Source organism: Rana temporaria, chromosome 6 (assembly GCF_905171775.1).
Source record: "Rana temporaria chromosome 6, aRanTem1.1, whole genome shotgun sequence".
In the NCBI taxonomy this organism is placed as follows: Eukaryota; Metazoa; Chordata; class Amphibia; order Anura; family Ranidae; genus Rana; species Rana temporaria.
Window position 1 is genome coordinate 114404972 of NC_053494.1, and position 17791 is coordinate 114422762.

The following is a 17791-nucleotide window of genomic DNA, read 5'->3' on the forward strand; positions in this document are numbered from 1 at the left end:
TCAAGCCGGCCGGCTTTACTATTGCTGTTATACGCTGTTTTTATTCGTACTGATGTAAGTACATTACTTTTAAATAAATTTCCTTATCTTGCGGTATTATGCTATTGTGCCCCTTCTTTATCCTTGATATATGTGTCTGGATCGCTTGATTGCTAATATCCTGAGCGGGGGGTAACGAGAGTGAACTGCAACTGCCTTCCAATTCTATGCTGAGGCTGGGATCTCGCTGCTTAATTACAAGTGTGTCCACCCTGAAGTATCTAGAGGATTGAAAGGCCGTGGCTGGGCTAAAGCCAAATGCATTAAAGACTTGCCGTTTGGTAAGCAGCTTATTCTTACGGTGGAGGATTTGCACTAAAAGCATGCATGTCACCTGGGTGTTCGTGGTTTGACCAACTTTAAGAACTTAGTGTCATTTATCAAACAAACTAAAGGCTCTATCCGTTAATATTGTCCTCAAGGAGATCATATCAACTTTATCTTCAGTGATTGACTTTTATATTTTTTATTTTTATTGTGATTGGCGCGGCTTTTTATATTATATATTGCCTGTTTTTTCCAACGTCAGCTGCTGCCTATAGACTGTTTATGTGAAGCGCGGTTTTTTGTGTTTCCATATTTTTCCTGATATTATTACCGCTGCTACACGATTTGATCTGATACACAGATACATTAGAGATGGATATTTTTGAATTTCGGGCCAAACAATTGCTGAACACTGAAGGTGTTTTTGAGTCCTATAAAGAGGACGAGGGGGATTTAAGTGGCATATTCATAAGGCTCAAAAATGTTCTTGTCTCTGAAAACCACACTAAATGGGACATTGCCTACCTAGAATCCTATATGAAGTTGGGCATGGTACCTAGAAGCCTTAGATGGGAGGTACCCCCCCAGAAGGGCGAACTTGACCTTGATGAATGGTTCAAGTATTTTAACACCGCTGGCATTTCCTTTTTAAAATTTCTGGTTGATAAGAAGACCACTAAACTGGAGAGACTAGATGAGGAAATCAAAGCCTTAAAAATCAAACTAGACCCCTCCAAGGAGAGTGAAGAATATAAAGATAAGTCTTTGAGTCTTCTTAATTATTTAGAAAAGGAAGATAGGGACCAGAGAAACAAAAAGAAAAAGAAATTTAACAGGGACCTAGAGGACTATCAGAATGGTTTGGTCTTCAATTGGCAAAAGAAATTGCTTGAAGAATTAAACAAACAAAATTCGATAGAGATGGAAGTCTCGAATCCAGTCTCGGGGGAACAATCTAACATTCCTTCAGTGCCTAAGAAAAGTTTCCAGCACCTAAAGGCAAATCCTGGGAGGGCATCCCCTAGGAGGGGCCAAGGACAGTCTAAAGGCCCTACATTCAAAAATCAGAGTCGCCCACAGGGCTCATTTAGACCTTTTTCAGGGTCCCAATACACCGGGGGTCCTCAGCAGGGCCCTTCTGGTTACACGTTCCCCCAGAATTTGGCCCCTCCCTTTCCCGGGAGTTATTATCAAACCATGGCCCCCAGACCATCAGGACCAGTCAACCGTGGGAGGGGTTGGGCTGTAGGTGGCCCCAGGGGCAGAGGCTACTCCTCGGACAATAGTAACAACTGGCGTCAAGGTCCCTCAGGAGAATCCGAATACCCCTCCCCTGCCTATTTCCATCCCGAATCGGGACCAGGTTGGGAATATAATGTACCGGTTACAAACGCATTCTTCCCACTAAGTGATAGAGATGGTCCTGAACGGCCATTGGCCCCGGACGCATCTAACTACAATGGGCCAGCAGAAGGCATGTGGTTTGCACCACCCCCCTCACAATATCATGACGCTCCCACTCTGTCTGGTGTATCTGTCGCCCCCAGTGGTTCTTACAATTGGGGTTTTCACAGGCCAGGCCAGGGCACAAAAAGGTTAGTAGAAAGAGGAGAGGAAACAGAGGGGGGAGGAAGCATAGGGTCCAAACGCCCCAAAACGTAGTTGGTAGGGGTATCTTTAATCTAAGTACCAAAATCCTGACGGACTCTGAAAAATCCTTATTGGATAAGGGGCTAAAGTTTGCACCCCCACAGAGCCTTAACAGGTTTGGTACCTACATGGATATACATAAATTTGTCAGGAAGATTCATATAAAAAGGTACATGGCTGGAATAACTCCATCTCATCGACTCCTAACCAATGGCTTTGTTCATTCAGGCCTATCTAACTCTTCTTTGTTCAACCCTCCTGGTGGAATGGCACCATCCTTGAAAACTTTTAGGGATGTCTTATTAAGAGACCTAGAGGGTATGGAAATTAAGAAAGCCAAACTTAGTAAAAATTTACAAGAGGGTCTAGATTCTCTTTGTAAGAATAAGGATCTAGTTATCCGACCGGCGGACAAGGGGGGGGGCATTGTCGTCTTGGACAAAGTGGATTATTTAAAGGAGATGCATAAAATTGTAGACGACACTGATACTTATTCGGTCCTCCCTAGTGACCCCAAATTTAAATATAAAAGGGAATTAGAAATTTTAGTGGAGAGAGGATTATTTGAAGGTATATTGACTATTAAGGAGAAACTTTTTCTTATTCCTAAAGCCCCCCGGACTCCCACTATATATTATCTCCCGAAACTGCACAAGGATCCTGTCTGCCCCCCGGGACGTCCCATAGTGAGTGGGATTGATTCTATCACGTCCCGGGTGGGCAGATACATTGATTTTTATTTGCAGCCCTTGGTAAAAAAGGTGCCTTCCTATGTTAAGGATTCAAGGCACATTATGAATATACTCGCCAGTCATACAGCAGCTTCAGGGATGTGGATGGTCACTATCGACGTAAAGTCGTTGTATACCATCATACCCCATACCTTGGGTATGGATGCAGTCCTTTATTTTCTCTCTAAAGAGTCTGGGCTCTGTAATAAACAGGTGGAATTTATTATGGCCCTGTTAAAGTTCGCTGCTGGATCAAACTATTTCTGGTTTGATAATGTGTTCTACAAACAGGACACGGGGGTGGCTATGGGGGCTAAGTATGCCCCAAGCCTGGCCAATTTATTTATGGCCAGGTGGGAGGAGGATGTCATCTATTCACGAAATGTATCCCAAGTTGCTCTTTGGGCACGGTACATTGATGACATCCTCCTCCTGTGGGCTGGTGAATATGAGGACCTCGTTGATTTTATCAATGACCTCAATTCCAACAACAGAGGGATTGAGTTAAAATACGAGGCCAGCCAAACTAGCGTCCATTATTTGGATTTAAATATAAGTGTCAACCATGGTTCCTTTGCCACTTCCACTTATTTTAAGGACACCGACCGCAATGCCTTCATCCCTATCGATAGCTGCCATCATGCCCCTTGGCTCAAGGGAGTCCCTAAGAGTCAATATCTCAGGCTCAGGAGGAATTGCTCGGACCACCAAGAGTTTTTAAATCAGGCTGGGGTCCTTACAGAGCGTTTCCTAGAAAAGGGTTATAACGAGAGCACCTTAAAAGACACCCTTGACCATATTGCAGCTATGGATAGGGATGAACTTTTGCGTGAAAGGGAACAAGCCGAGGGAAATCAATTCCTTGAGGGTGTGCCTTTCATTACCTCTTATTCCATCCAGCACCGGTCCATTTCACATCTGATCCAGAAGCATTGGCATATTGCCAGGAATGACCCTGTGTTGAGAGAGATTTTGCCAATAAAACCAAAGGTGATCTTTAAGGGGGTACAGTCCCTTAGGAATAAAATTTCTGTTAATGTTATTGACCCTCCCCTTAGGGGCATTGGCTTCTTCGATCAACTTAAGGGTTACTATAAGTGCAACAGGTGTCGTGTGTGTGCCCTCAGTAGTAATCAACGGAGATGTGTCACCACCTTCACTTCCACAGTTACCCAGAAGGAGTTTAAAATTGTGCCATGTATCACCTGTGCCTCTACTGGGGTTGTGTATTTGGTCCAATGCCCGTGTGGGCTTCAATACATAGGTCGTACCAAGAGATCCTTGCAAGTAAGGGTTAATGAACATATCACAAATATTCTCGCAGGATTTAGAAATCACTCTGTGTCTAATCATTACAGACTTAAACATCATAAGGACCCCTCCAATACCCTTTTTCTTGGAATTGACAAATTCCAGGCGCATTGGAGGGGTAGTAATTTAGTTCGGGAGATTTCCCAAATGGAAATGGGGTGGATCCATCGGTTGAAATCATATAGCCCCCATGGCCTCAATATTGAAACGGACATAAATGCTTTTATTAATAATGCCTGATGTGAACCTTTGTAAAGGGCCCTATGGGAACAGACACGGGTTCAGCATTTTTTCTTATATACAATTAAGTTTTGGGTTTTGCCTTTACTTATAAATCTACACAACAGATTTAATTTTTAATAAATAAACAAATTTTTACACATTTTCCACCTATGTGGAAATGCTAATTTTTGAAAAAAAATTTTCACATAAATTTTTATTATTTTTATAAATTTTTTTCATTTTTATTATATTTAATTACAATTTTATAATAGAATTTTTCTTTTTGCACTATGGACACATAATTGTGTTCTCTTGTTTTTTTCCCCGCCCTCATTTAGAGGTATATTTACCTGTGAGGTTGTGGGGTAGCACGTATTGCGATTTTTCACAATATCACCTTTGCCCACCCAGGTGGGACTTACCACATAATTTTTGTAAATTTATATATATATATATTTAAAAATTGATGTAACACATTGTTTGGTTTATTATCACACAATTGATTAAAACCAGTACATTTAAAATTTATTTTTACCTTCATCACTTGAAAGGTTTTTTTGATCTTGTTGTTTAGATCCTGGTTTTGTATAGGAACGTGTCTTCCCATTATATTTTTTATTACTGAAGACAAAACCTTTTTTTAATAACCCTTGCCCTATACAGGCTTAGAGGCCTGTGTTTTTCTTAGGTTTAAACATCAATAGGTTTAATCTAACAAGAGATTTTTAATTTGCCCACAAGATGGCCACAGTGAGCACTGAGTTGAATTATTCTGTGCCGGATATGAACTCTGTGCTTCCATGAGTAATCTGTGGGCTAAATTTAATTTAATTAGTTTCTACGGAGGCTTTATAAACTTTTATTACTTATCCCCTCCTTTTTTGTGACCTCTTTTGCGGCGAGTGGAAAGTTCACTCTACGACAGGGGAGTATTAACACCAAAGAGGAAGGTTATTCTCAGTCCTAAGCCGCGCATATTAAGCGTGGCGGTATGGGCAAATTTACCCTCAACAAAAATGGCGGAGTCTGTTCCCATGGATCGCCGTTTACACTGAGTGGCCGCTATATGAAGGTGTCTCACTGCTGCTAGCCCTACCCCCATTGAAAACGTCTAGTAGTGACGAAACGCGTCTGGGAGGCTGCGTCAGTGACGTCACCACGCCAAGGAGGAGGGCTCCTCAAGCCGGCCGGCTTTACTATTGCTGTTATACGCTGTTTTTATTCGTACTGATGTAAGTACATTACTTTTAAATAAATTTCCTTATCTTGCGGTATTATGCTATTGTGCCCCTTCTTTATCCTTGATATATGTGTCTGGATCGCTTGATTGCTAATATCCTGAGCGGGGGGTAACGAGAGTGAACTGCAACTGCCTTCCAATTCTATGCTGAGGCTGGGATCTCGCTGCTTAATTACAAGTGTGTCCACCCTGAAGTATCTAGAGGATTGAAAGGCCGTGGCTGGGCTAAAGCCAAATGCATTAAAGACTTGCCGTTTGGTAAGCAGCTTATTCTTACGGTGGAGGATTTGCACTAAAAGCATGCATGTCACCTGGGTGTTCGTGGTTTGACCAACTTTAAGAACTTAGTGTCATTTATCAAACAAACTAAAGGCTCTATCCGTTAATATTGTCCTCAAGGAGATCATATCAACTTTATCTTCAGTGATTGACTTTTATATTTTTTATTTTTATTGTGATTGGCGCGGCTTTTTATATTATATATTGCCTGTTTTTTCCAACGTCAGCTGCTGCCTATAGACTGTTTATGTGAAGCGCGGTTTTTTGTGTTTCCAATTGTTCTGGTATAAAAATAAAAAATTACATAATTACTAGTCAATGGAGTCCTGCGTTGTCCTTGCAGCCCAGTGTCCCTTTTGTCACTTTTGTCTCTGCCAGGTCTAAGGAACCTGGGAGATCTGTGCAGCATGTCTGTGTATTCAGGGGAAACCCCTCAGATACAGACATGCCACGTGACTTTGCCATGAACCGGCAGAGGCCTGCTGCTTTTTACACATGTGGGAGGTTTGACGTGATTCCACAGCTCAGACAAGATTAAGGAATATTGTTGGTCATTTATGCATGCTTCTATATAAATATAATTTTTTTTTTTTTTTTTTAGATTAAACAATGCTAGTATTTAATAATATACCTTCATGTCTCTAGGGATTCCTCTTACTACTGCATCTTTTTATGCCAACATAACCATGGACCAGCTAAAAAAAATTCTGCGTAGTGATTCAGAGTTTTCCATCCCAATGATTGAAGAACGTCTGGAGATCCTTCACCAGACAGGAAAGATTCTCATGGAGAAATTTGGAGGCTCATACTTGAACTGTGTGAAAGCAAGTGAGAAGAGTGCTGTAAAGCTGATGCATCTGGTTGTGGAGAATTTCCCTTCCTACAGGGATGAAGGAGTCTTTCAGGTTTGTCTTGACCATACTTGCTTCTTAATGTGCACATTGTTCATGAATGCAGAGCTCTCAGAAAGTACTGTCAGCTGCAGTATGACATTGACATGTTGGCTTTTGCGTGGCAGGATCCATTCTTCTGCATGAGGATTGCAGTCCACCTTGCATTTAAAGCGGGGGCATATGTCATTTTATTCAGCTTCTGGATTGTGTTGTAGCTTCCACTTGAGCTGTTTTAACATGACAGTTTGTACTGGCCATAGTGCCCATATGCACGGGTGTCAAGTCCACTTTCCTCAACTGAGCACTGACCCTTTCTTCACAATTTGTTTTAAATGTAAAATAGAATTTTGCAAAACGCCTTGAATATACGGTGCTTTGAAAAATTATTCACACCCCTTGAAATTTCCCACATTTTGTCATGTTACAATCAAAAACATAAATGTATTTTATTTAGGGCTGTGGAAATTAACTATTAATTTCTCGATTAATCTTTTTTTGATCGATCAAAATTTTTTTTTTGTTAAGAATTTCCTGGGTGACTAGAGTCTGAGAGAGGGACTATCTTGCTAGTGAAATAAATTCTGAAGTTTATCTGGACTAACGTGTATTTAGCACTGCATAGGTGGTCTGAGCGTACTGGGGGGTGTGTGGTTTTTTTTTTTTTTTTACGTTATGTTTGCTGTATAGCCATCCCTCCCTTTTTCAAGGGGGCCAAAAGGAATTGGACAATTGAATCAAAGCTGTTTCATAGCCAGGTATGGGCTACTCTTTCGTTATTTCTTCATCAATTAAGCAGTTAAAAGGTCTGGAGTTGATTCTAAGTGTGGTATTTGCATTTTGAATCTACTGCTGTGGACCGACATCGTGCGTTCAAAGTAGGTGACCATGCACATGAAACGGGCCATTGTAAGGCTTCAAAAACTAAGCAAATCCATCAGAGATATCAGCAACATTGGGAGTGGCCAAATCAACAGTTTGGTACATGCTGAGGAAAGAACGCACTGGTGAGCTTAGCAACGTAAAAAGGCCTGGATGTCCACGGAAAACAGTGGTGGATGATCGCAGGATCCTCTCTATGGTAAAGAACAACCCATTCACAACTTTCAAACAAGTGAAGGACACTCTCCAGGAAGTGGGCGTATCATTGTCAAAGTCTGCAATCAAGAGTAAATACAGAGGGTTCACCAAAAGGTGCAAACCATTCATAAGCCTGAAGAATAGAAAAGCCAGATTAAACATCTAAAAAAGCAAAACCAGTTCTGGAAAAGCATTCTTTGGACCGATGAAACTGGGGGTCATACAAACTGTACAATTTTCTTTAGATTTTTTGCTTTAGATTTACCAAAACCATATAATGAGGTCAAACCTTAACAGTTTCCTTTTGTATGCAATCTTGCAGGCTCTTACACTACATGGTAAATCTAAAGGAAATCAAACAACAAAAATTGTATAGTGTATCCAGGTAAAGATTAACCACTTCCCGACCACCGCACGCCGATTCACGTTGACAGAATGGCACAGGCAAGCTAATGGGCGAACCTGTACGTCCCTTTGAATTTGCTGCCTAGCGGGCACGCGATTGCGGTGAGGAGAGGCAGAACGTAAACAAGGCATTTCCCTGTTCTGCCTAAAGACACGACAGGGATCTACTGCTCCCTGTCATTGGGAGCAGTGATCGCTGTCATGTCAGTGGTAGCCCACCCCCCCCAGTTAGAATTGCTCCCTAGGACACACTTAACCCCTTGATTGCCCCTTAGTGTTTAACTCCTTCTCTGCCAGTGTAATTTATACAGTAATCAATGGCTATTTGTAGCTCTGATCGCTGTAAAAATGACAATGGTTCAAAAATAGTGTCAAAAGTGTCCGATGTCAGCCATAATGTTGCAGTCCCGAAAAAAAAACGCAGATCGCCACCATTACTAGTAAAAAAATAATAAAAATGCCATAAATCTATCCCCTATTTTGTAGACGCTATAACTTTTGCGCAAACCAATCAATATACACTTATTGGGATTTTTTTTTCTTCTTTTTTTTACCAAAAGTATGTAGAAGAATACATAGCAGCCTAAACGGAGGAAAAAATTATAAAAAAATTGGATATTTATTATAGCAAAAAGTAAAAAAATATAGTTTTTTTTTTCCAAAATTGTCGCTATTCTTTTGTTTATAGCGCAAAAAATAAAAAAACACAGAGGTGATCAAATACCACCAAAAGGACGCTCTATTTGTGGGGGGGGAAAGGGATGTCAATTTTGTTTGGGTACAACGTCGTACGACCACGAAATTATCAGCTAAAGCGACTCGGTGCCGAATCGCAAAAAATGGTCAGGAAGGGGGTAAAATCTTCCGGGGCTGAAGTGGTTAATTTGTACCAGAATGACAGGAATAAAAAAGTGTGTAGAAGGTCTGGAACAGCTCATGATCCAAAGCGCACAACGTCATCTGTAAAACATGGTGGAGGCAGTGGGATGTATGGACATGCATGGCTTCCAGTGGCACTGGGTCATTGGTGTTTATTGATGATGTGACAGAAGACAGAAGCATCCAGATAAATTCTGCAGTGTTTAGAGATATACCGTCATCTCAGATTCTGCCAAATGCAGCAAAGTTTATTGGACGGTGCTTCACAGTACAGATCAACAATGATCCAAAACACACTGCAAAAGCAACCCAGGAGCTTTTGAAGGAAAATAAGTGGAATGTTCAGCAATGGCTGAGTCAATCGCCTGATCTCAACCCAACTGAGCATGCATTTCACTTGCTGAAGGCGAAACTAAAAGCAGAAAGACCCACAAACAAAGATCTTAAGACAGCTGCAGTTAGAGCCTGGCAAAGCATCAGTAAGGAGGAACCCCAGTCTTTGGCAATGTCCATGGGTTCCAGACTTCAGGCAGTCATTGCCAGTAAAGGATTCTCAACAAAATATTAAAAATTAATATTTTATTTATGATTATATTAATTTCTCCAACTACATTTGAGCCCCTGAAAATGGGGGAACTGTGTATAAAAATGGTTGCAGTTCCTAAAGTTTGTACTTGATATTTATGTTCAACCCCTTGAATTAAAGCTGAAAGTCTGCACTTCAAATTAATTTGGATTGTTTCATTTTAATTTTATTCTGGTGACATACAGTGCCACAAGTATGACAATTGAGCCTGTGTACAGGGAAAGTATAGCCATTCTGCACATATTTGCTTGGTTTATTATGGTCAGGACTGCAAAAAATTACATTTAAATTATTTTTTCACAATTCCCTTAAAATACTAGTGTGAAGAGTCCCAACTAAGACCAGTGCAGTTTTTTTTTTTCATAATAGTTCTTGTTTTCTGGATAATTTGTACAAACAAGAGGCATGTGTCAAATAACGCTTATATTGGAAGAATGGTAATGCAGAATGTGCGGTTTATCTGATAATAATTTGTTCTCTTAACGTAATAGTAATTGTTAAAGTGGAGTTTCCAAAAATGTTTTACTCCTCTGGAAATGCCTGTTGCTATGCGGTCCCTTGGAATCACCTAGGATTCTGACATCTCCCTCTAATGCTCCTGGGAAATGTGTGTCATCATTTCCCAGGATGCAGTGCGCTACCCAATTATCACTCCCCATCCAAGACTTCCAGGAAGTAAGTGCTTGTGGGCTTCACAATGCCCACAAACAAAATGACAACGGTGTGGACATAGTTTTAGAAACTATCTTTTTTTAATAACTATGCGGAGCGGAGGCGGATTGTAAAATAGTAAGTGACCGGATTTATATTATAAAAACGCATGATGAAAGGACATACATTTAAAAAATGCTAATTGTTGTTGGAACCCCGCTTTAAGCATGGATGAACAGTTGGATCATTTACAGTTTAACATTTTAACAATTCTAGTAATTTTAGAGTATGATAAAGTATAATAAAAGAAGATATAAAATAAAAACAAATTATAAAAATAAAAAAAGGAAGGAAAAGTAATGACTGAAATTGTTGTATCTATGTGTAAGAAAAGACCAGTAGAGTTAATCAGGTCCAGGCATTTTGTACTTTTAGCTAGAACAATCAATATATGAAAGACCGTCATACAAGTGAGACAACCTACCAAGAACACTTTCTGTTGTTTCAAAATAAACTGTGGATGGGAAGATGGAAAAATTTGAATGTGGATGCAATTGCCTAAAACTTGTGGCATGTGGTGACTGGTCAGTAAATGCCCTAAAAATTCTCTTATTCATTCTGATCTTTAGGATAAAAAAGTTGCCTTCTACAAGCGTGCTCAGATCCTGGTAGGAGACACATGGGGTGTACTAGAAGGAAAAGGTGATGGCTGCTTCTATGACATTGACAAAATCACCATGTTTGCTGACTACAGGATACCGCAGGCTTTGGTACATTTTGGCACCATGAGATTTTCAGAAGAGCTACTGAAGAAGCTTAAGGAAGGTTTGTAATATGGTTTTCACGATGTCATCCTATCCATATAGAAGAACATTCTCTTTAAGTGTTCCATCTATAATAGAATTGTTTGTAAAGCGGCAAAATTTCATACCCTCCCATATAAATCCAAGTTTTCAAGAAAACTCCACTTATATATTTTTTTTTTGTCTTAAGTTATGTGAAACGTTTAATCACCTCAGCTCAGGAAAGTTTACCCCATTCATAACCAGGCCATTTTTTGCTATTTAGCATTGCTCTACTTTAACCTCTTCAGACCAGGGCCACAGGATGGCTCTACAATGCCGGGAGGCCGTCTTTTTACGGCCTCGGGTCCTCCGGCCACTGGGAATGCCGATGCGCGTGCCTGGTGGCCGCGATCTCTGCCAGGTGCCCGCAATCAGCAGAGACAGAGCAGGGACGTGGATCTCTGTGTGTAAACACAGATCCACGTCCTTTCAGGGGAGAGGAGACCGATGCTGTGTTCCTTGTACATAGGGACACAGATCGGTCACCTCCCCCACTCAATCCCCTCCCCCCCACAGTAAGAGTCACTCCTAGGGTACACATTTAACCCCTTCCTCGCCCCCTAGTGTTATCCCCTTCCCTGACAGTCACATTTATACAGTAATCAGTGCATATTTATAGCACTGTTCGCTGTATAAATGTGAATGGTTCCAAAAATGTGTCAAAAGTGTCCGATGTGTCCGCCATAATATTAATATAATAAAAAAATGTCAGAATTCTATCCCCTATTTTGTAGACGCTATAACTTTTGCGTAAACCAATCACTATTGCGATTTTTTTCTTCCCCAAAATATGTAGAAGAATATATAACGGCCTAAACTGAGAAAACATTTAAAAAATAAAAAATATTGTGTGTTTTTTTCAAAATTTACGCTATTTTTTTTGTTTATAGCGCAAAAAATAAAAACGATGATCAAATACCACCAAAAGAAAGCTCTGTTTGTTGGAATAAAAGGACGTCAATTTTGTTTGGCAGCCACGTTTTCATTTAAATCGTGACAGTGCTGAAATTTCACCTGGGCAGGAAGGGGGTATATGTGCCCAGTAAGCAAGTGGTTAATCAGTAATTGCACGGTCAAGCAACACTGTACCCAAACAACATTTTATATTTATATTTTTTTTTCACACAAATAGAGCTTTAAAAAAAAAAAAAATACTATTTTATACTTTCTGATATAAAGCATATCCTTAAAAAAATCTTCATAAATTTAGGACAAAATTTATTCTGCTTCATGTGTTTGGTAAAAAAAAATCTTGAACTAGTGTATATTGATTGGTTTAGCTTCTACAAACTATGTTATAGGTGTGTGTGTGTATATATGTGTATAATATACACACACACACCGGAATTTTTTTCTTTTTCTGTATTAACCTAGTAATGGCAGCAATTAGCAATTTATATTGGGATTCTGTCGGACCGACTGCAGTACACACAGGCCGAATGTCGACTGGTTTCTATTGAACCAGCCGATGTCCCTCACATTCGGCTCGTGTGTACTAGGCTTTAGAGTCTTTAAGGCTGGGTTCACACTGGTACGACAAACGCTCCGACATTAGGAGCTAATGTCGCATGACATATGAAAATCAATGTTTCCCTATGAGAGCCATCTTAACTGGTCCGACACAAGTCGGTCCGACTTTTAAAAAAGTTCCTGCACTACTTTGGTCCGACTTTGATCCTACGTCAGCCCATTGAATATCATTGAAGTCGGATCAAAGTAGGATCCTTGCCCTTACCATCCGACTTGTGGCATCCGACACTGTAATTACAGCAGCAGTAAAAGGAATTTATCTCACACTGGGATTGTTTTGATTGGTCAAAGAACAAGTCAGACTATCACAAAGTCGGATCAAAGTAGTATCCTGTTCATGAAAGTCGGATGGATGTAGGGCCAATGTAGGACCGATGTCACAGAGCAAAGTAGGTGTAGTATCAGTGTGAACCCAGCCTTAAGGTCTCATTAAAAATGTAAATAGACTTGAATACTGAGACACAGCTTTCCTGAAATTAAACAACCATGGTCCAAACAATGACGGCATTGATCACATCTGCAGCTCCTCTGTTGTACTACATATGCACAGGTGCCCAAGGTAGAGCAAAATTGGCAGATTGCCTAGGGGAGAGAGGGCAGTATTAGATTTTGATGTTTATTCCATGTCTAGAAATAGTCTATAATTTGTTTCTGTAGGTTTTTAATTCATTATTTGTGTTTATTGTATAAACAGGTTTGCTTTTCCAGAATGGGGATCAAGAGGAAATGGAGATTCGTGGTTGCTCCATCTGGGCTGTTGAATTAGTCTGTGAATATCTACGGGAACTGTTTGAGAAAAAAGGAGAAAAAATGAGCAATGAAATAAACCCTGTCCTAATTGACCATTTCCTGTGGGATTATGCACGGGATTACAGGGAGGAAATTAAAGTGGTTCCCTTTCACAGGGTTCGATGTATCTACTATTAGCAGTTTCCTTTAATTGCCAGTTGGTTTTTGCACTTCCGTAGTAATGTCTTGGTAATTGCACCTTAATTTTTAGAATATAGAAATACTTTATGTAGATTAGGATTAAACCACATTGGTATCGTTATAAAACTGGAGGCCTCTAGTTCCTGATCATAGCAGGGATTACTGTTTTAGGAAACAAGATCTGATGGTCTTAAAATCATTGTTATTAGATCTTGTTTTATAAAATGGTGATGATTGCCAATTATCTACTGCCAAATTCCTTCCTTTTCACCCATTTTGATCTGAATAGAGTCCTATATACAAAGGGGAACAAAAATCTCCTGCAAGCAGCATCTTTGGAGCGGCGAGTGGAGCGGTGTGTTTACCGCTACTTCACTGCTCCTTCCCTTTTAAAACAATGGGAAACCGCGGTAATACTGCCCGCAATGCGCCTCTGCAGAGGCGCGTTGAGGGCGGTATTAACCCTTTATCGGCCGCTGGCGGGGGTTAATACCGCACCGCTAGCAGCTGAATCCCGCGGCAATTCCGACGGTATAGCGCCGCTATAATGCCACCGTGCCTCCCACCCCAGTGTGAAAGGGGCCTTACCGACAGACATATGATGGAAGGTAGAACCTAGGGAGTTTGTAAAACTTTTGGGGATACATTGGTATTTCCTACCCACCATGACGTTTTGGTGTTCAAATCTCCAAGAAATATAAGAAAACATGCAATTTAACTGCTCAAAATCTTCCTAAAGCCTTTCTAAAATCTTTCTAAATCTTTCTAAAGCCGTAATATCACTTTTGAGTGGTGTAATCTGTGTTAAAAAAATTATTTCTGTATCTTAAATCTTTTGCCTTTTGAACTTCTTGCATTCTGTATTGAATCCAAATAAAGAACTGATGTTTTGTAAGACGCTCCTTTTTCCTCTATTGATATGTTTTCTCTTAAATTTATGTGTAAGCAATAACTTATTTTTAATTAAAAAATTTCCCCCTAGGCATACAAATATCAACCAGTAAAAATACCGGGAGGAAAATAGGTGCCTAAATGTACATCTGAAGAAGATCGTGATAGAAACGGTGGCCCTTGTTTGGTCTCCAGCAGTGGATGGTCTTTATGCAAGGCCTTTTATTGCAGGGATGTGAACCCGTGCCGTGCAGAACTACCAAACAGCATTTTATATGATCTTAACATATTAACATTGTAAACACAGAGATGTGGGCCCAGTTCTAGCACACTAGACATCCTCCATTACAGCAACATTATGTACTCCAATGCAGGTTATGCATATTACAAAATTCAGCGGGTTCTGCAGGAAGCCAGTCTGTACAACAGATGCCAGTCTAAAGCCTTGTACACGCGATCGGATTTCCATCGGACAAATCTGTGGATTTTTGTTCTAAGGGCCAACATACACAAAACTACGTTGTTTTTCTGCTCTTTAGCACCACCCTTTGGGCAACTTCTGCTAATGTTGTCTGATGGTTAGCATTGGTTTAGAGCATGCGTGTTTGTACTTTGGGTTTTAGTCCGACGGATTTGTGTACACACGATCGGATAATCCGATGGAGCACATTTGTTGTCGGACAATTTGAGAGCATGCTATCCAACATTAGTTGTCAGAAATTCTGACAACAATTGTCCGATGGAGCATACAGACGATCGGATTATCCGACAAAACCCTTTTATCACACAATTGTCGGAATATCAGATCGTGTGTGTGGGCCTTAAGGGTCTTGCTGGACAACAAGCATTTGATCAGCACTTGCAGCCATCGACCACAGAGCTGATCTGTTTATTCTGATGGGGAGGGAGTCCCTCTGTCAGAATACCAAGGCAGAGATCCCTGCATTGCCTGTGTGGCTGCAGGGATCTTTGAGGTTTCCTTTTGTTTGAACAGAACAAAACTTATGCCGCGTAAACACGATCATTTTTCGGCATGAAAAAAACTTTGTTTTCTCACCTCGTCTTTCAGGACAGCACCTGGAGAGAGCGCAGCTCCACCCACTTCCCAGGAAACACTGCAGCCAATGCTATAACTTCCGCCCCCTTCCACCATGGCCTCAGTTGTAGTGTTTCCTCCGGCCATGGTGGAAGCGCTGCAGGGAACCAAGGGTGTGCTGTACTCTCCCCAGGTGGGGAAGGGTTTTTTTTGGAAAGCATACCAGTGTTTTGTTGTCTAGGAGGTGATCCTCCAGGAGGCGGACTCGACTTCTCCCCTGACGCGCGGGTGAAGTTCGGGTACTTCTCCTCTTCGGTCCGGCGAGGACAGAGGCTGCTGGGGGTCCCGCACCCTGAGTCCGGGCATCGTAGCTTCCAGGGGGGCGGTCAGGTGCCGTCTTCCGGCATACGAGGTCCCGGAGCGGAGGGCGAGTGACGTCCTTTCCGGGTGGAGGCGGGACTTCTGGCGGCGCGTGGCGGCTTCCGGTTCCGGCCGCTGGAACGCAGGAGGAGGAGTGGCCTCGGCGGTGCTATTTCTGGGTCTCGCAGCGGCGAGGAAGAGCCGGGAAATTTAAAAAGCTATCGCACGCCCGCAGCGTTCTGGGACCATGGAGCCAGAAGACGCAGCGGAGGTGGCGGGAGCAGGAGCCACAAGCACCAGCCCGGCCCAGGTAGGAGACCCAGCGGTGGTCAATGTACCAGGGTATTGTTATGTCCCTCTTTCTGCCCCTTCGGGGGAGGGGAGCCTGCCTCACTCACCCTAGTCACGTCTGTGGGTGTGTGTAGTCTTTTCTGGTACAGCGGTGATGGGTTCTGGTTTTATTTTTTGTTCACTAGCTGTGTGCACTTGGGTGTTTACTGGTCTGGCGTACAAGGGTTAAACATAGCGTTGTTGTCCTTTGTGTCGTTTCAGAAAGTTAAAGAAAAACTTAAAGTGGTAGAACCTCCTCCTTCCAAGAAGCGGTGTGCTACTTGTAAAGCTTCCCTTAAAGGGAACTGGACCAAACCTTTATGCAAAACTTGTATTGCGGAGATTGTCAGGGGGGAGGCCTCTACTAGTTCGGCCTCTGAGCAGCCCACCGTCAAGGGTACGGGGGAGTTGCTCTCTTCGTTTAGGGAGGAGTTGCACCAGACTTTCCAGTCTTTTCGCTCCTTTCTGGACAAGGGTCCGTCTAAGGGATCTAAGGCCAGGGCCAGTACCCCCTCCACATCTAGAAGGTTAGATAGTGAGTCCGAGGAGGAAGAGCCTGAAAATGTGCTTTCAGGATCAGAGGCGGAGGAAGAAGAAGAGAGGGATACTTCTTCCTCGCGCTATAAACTGTCCTTAGAGGAAGTGGATGACCTATTAAGGACTATTCATTCTACCCTAAACATTAAGGAAGATGCGACACAGCTGTCCTTGCATGACAGGATGTACCAGGGCTTGGATGAGGTAAAACATCGTACCTTTCCGGTACATAAAGTATTGTCCGAGACAATTAAGAGAGAATGGAAGGACCCAGAGAAGGCACCCTTCTTTTCTAGGTCTCTGAAAAGGAGATTTCCTTTCGATGAAGATCCAACGCAGGTATGGAATAAGAAGCCTAAGCTGGATGCAGCATTCTCGAAAGTTTCTCGCAATACTGACCTAGCCTTTGAGGATACAGGTACCCTTAAGGATTCCCTTGATAAAAGAGCAGATACCCTGCTCAAAAAAGCCTGGGATGCCACCTTGACTAATCTCAAGCCAGCAATGGCATCCACTGTTGTGGCTAGAAACCTTGAACATTGGCTGGATCAGCTTAAAGGTCACATCGAGGCTGGGACCTCTCGTAGAGAGCTTTTGGAGTCCTTTCCAGTCCTTATGAAAGCGGTATGCTATATAGCGGATGCATCTGCTGAATCCGTGAAGCTCTCCGCCAGATCCTCGGCGTTGATAAATTCAACCAGAAGGGCCTTATGGGTTAAGACCTGGCCAGGGGACGGGGACACAGCCTCTAAGGTTAAACTGTGTGGGTTACCGTTTGAAGGAGACTTGGTGTTTGGCACAGGGCTAGACGCCGTGCTGGATAGGACGGCGGATAGAAAGAAGGCTCTTCCTTTAAAAAAGGTGGATTCGGGGCCCAAGAAAAATTTTCGTCCTTTTTTTCCAAGCCAAGGGTCCTAAGGATGCGCAAAGAGGCAAGGGTGGTAGACCCTGGCGGTCCCAGAGGGGCCGCGGGAAGCCTGGGGTGTTATTTCGCTCCCCCAGCCAGCCTGCTAAACCCCAGTGATGGTCTCCCGGCTGTGGGAGGTCGGCTCCAAGCCTTCCTTCCACAGTGGGCAGAGGCGACGTCCAGTCCGTATGTCCT

At 42.2% G+C, this 17791-nt stretch overlaps 1 protein-coding gene across 1 annotated transcript in view; it reads left to right on the top strand.

Moving 5' to 3' along the window:
• The window catches only part of C6H9orf64 (chromosome 6 C9orf64 homolog), a 67225-nt gene extending 53386 nt beyond the window's left edge, over positions 1-13839 (top strand). Inside the window, exons 3-5 of the mRNA XM_040357203.1 lie at positions 6385-6644; positions 10860-11055; positions 13300-13839. Of these exons, the coding sequence (XP_040213137.1) occupies positions 6385-6644; positions 10860-11055; positions 13300-13532 (689 nt within the window). The 3' untranslated portion in view covers positions 13533-13839. The remainder of the gene's footprint in view (positions 1-6384; positions 6645-10859; positions 11056-13299) is intronic.
• The last annotated feature ends 3952 nt before the right edge of the window (positions 13840-17791 follow it).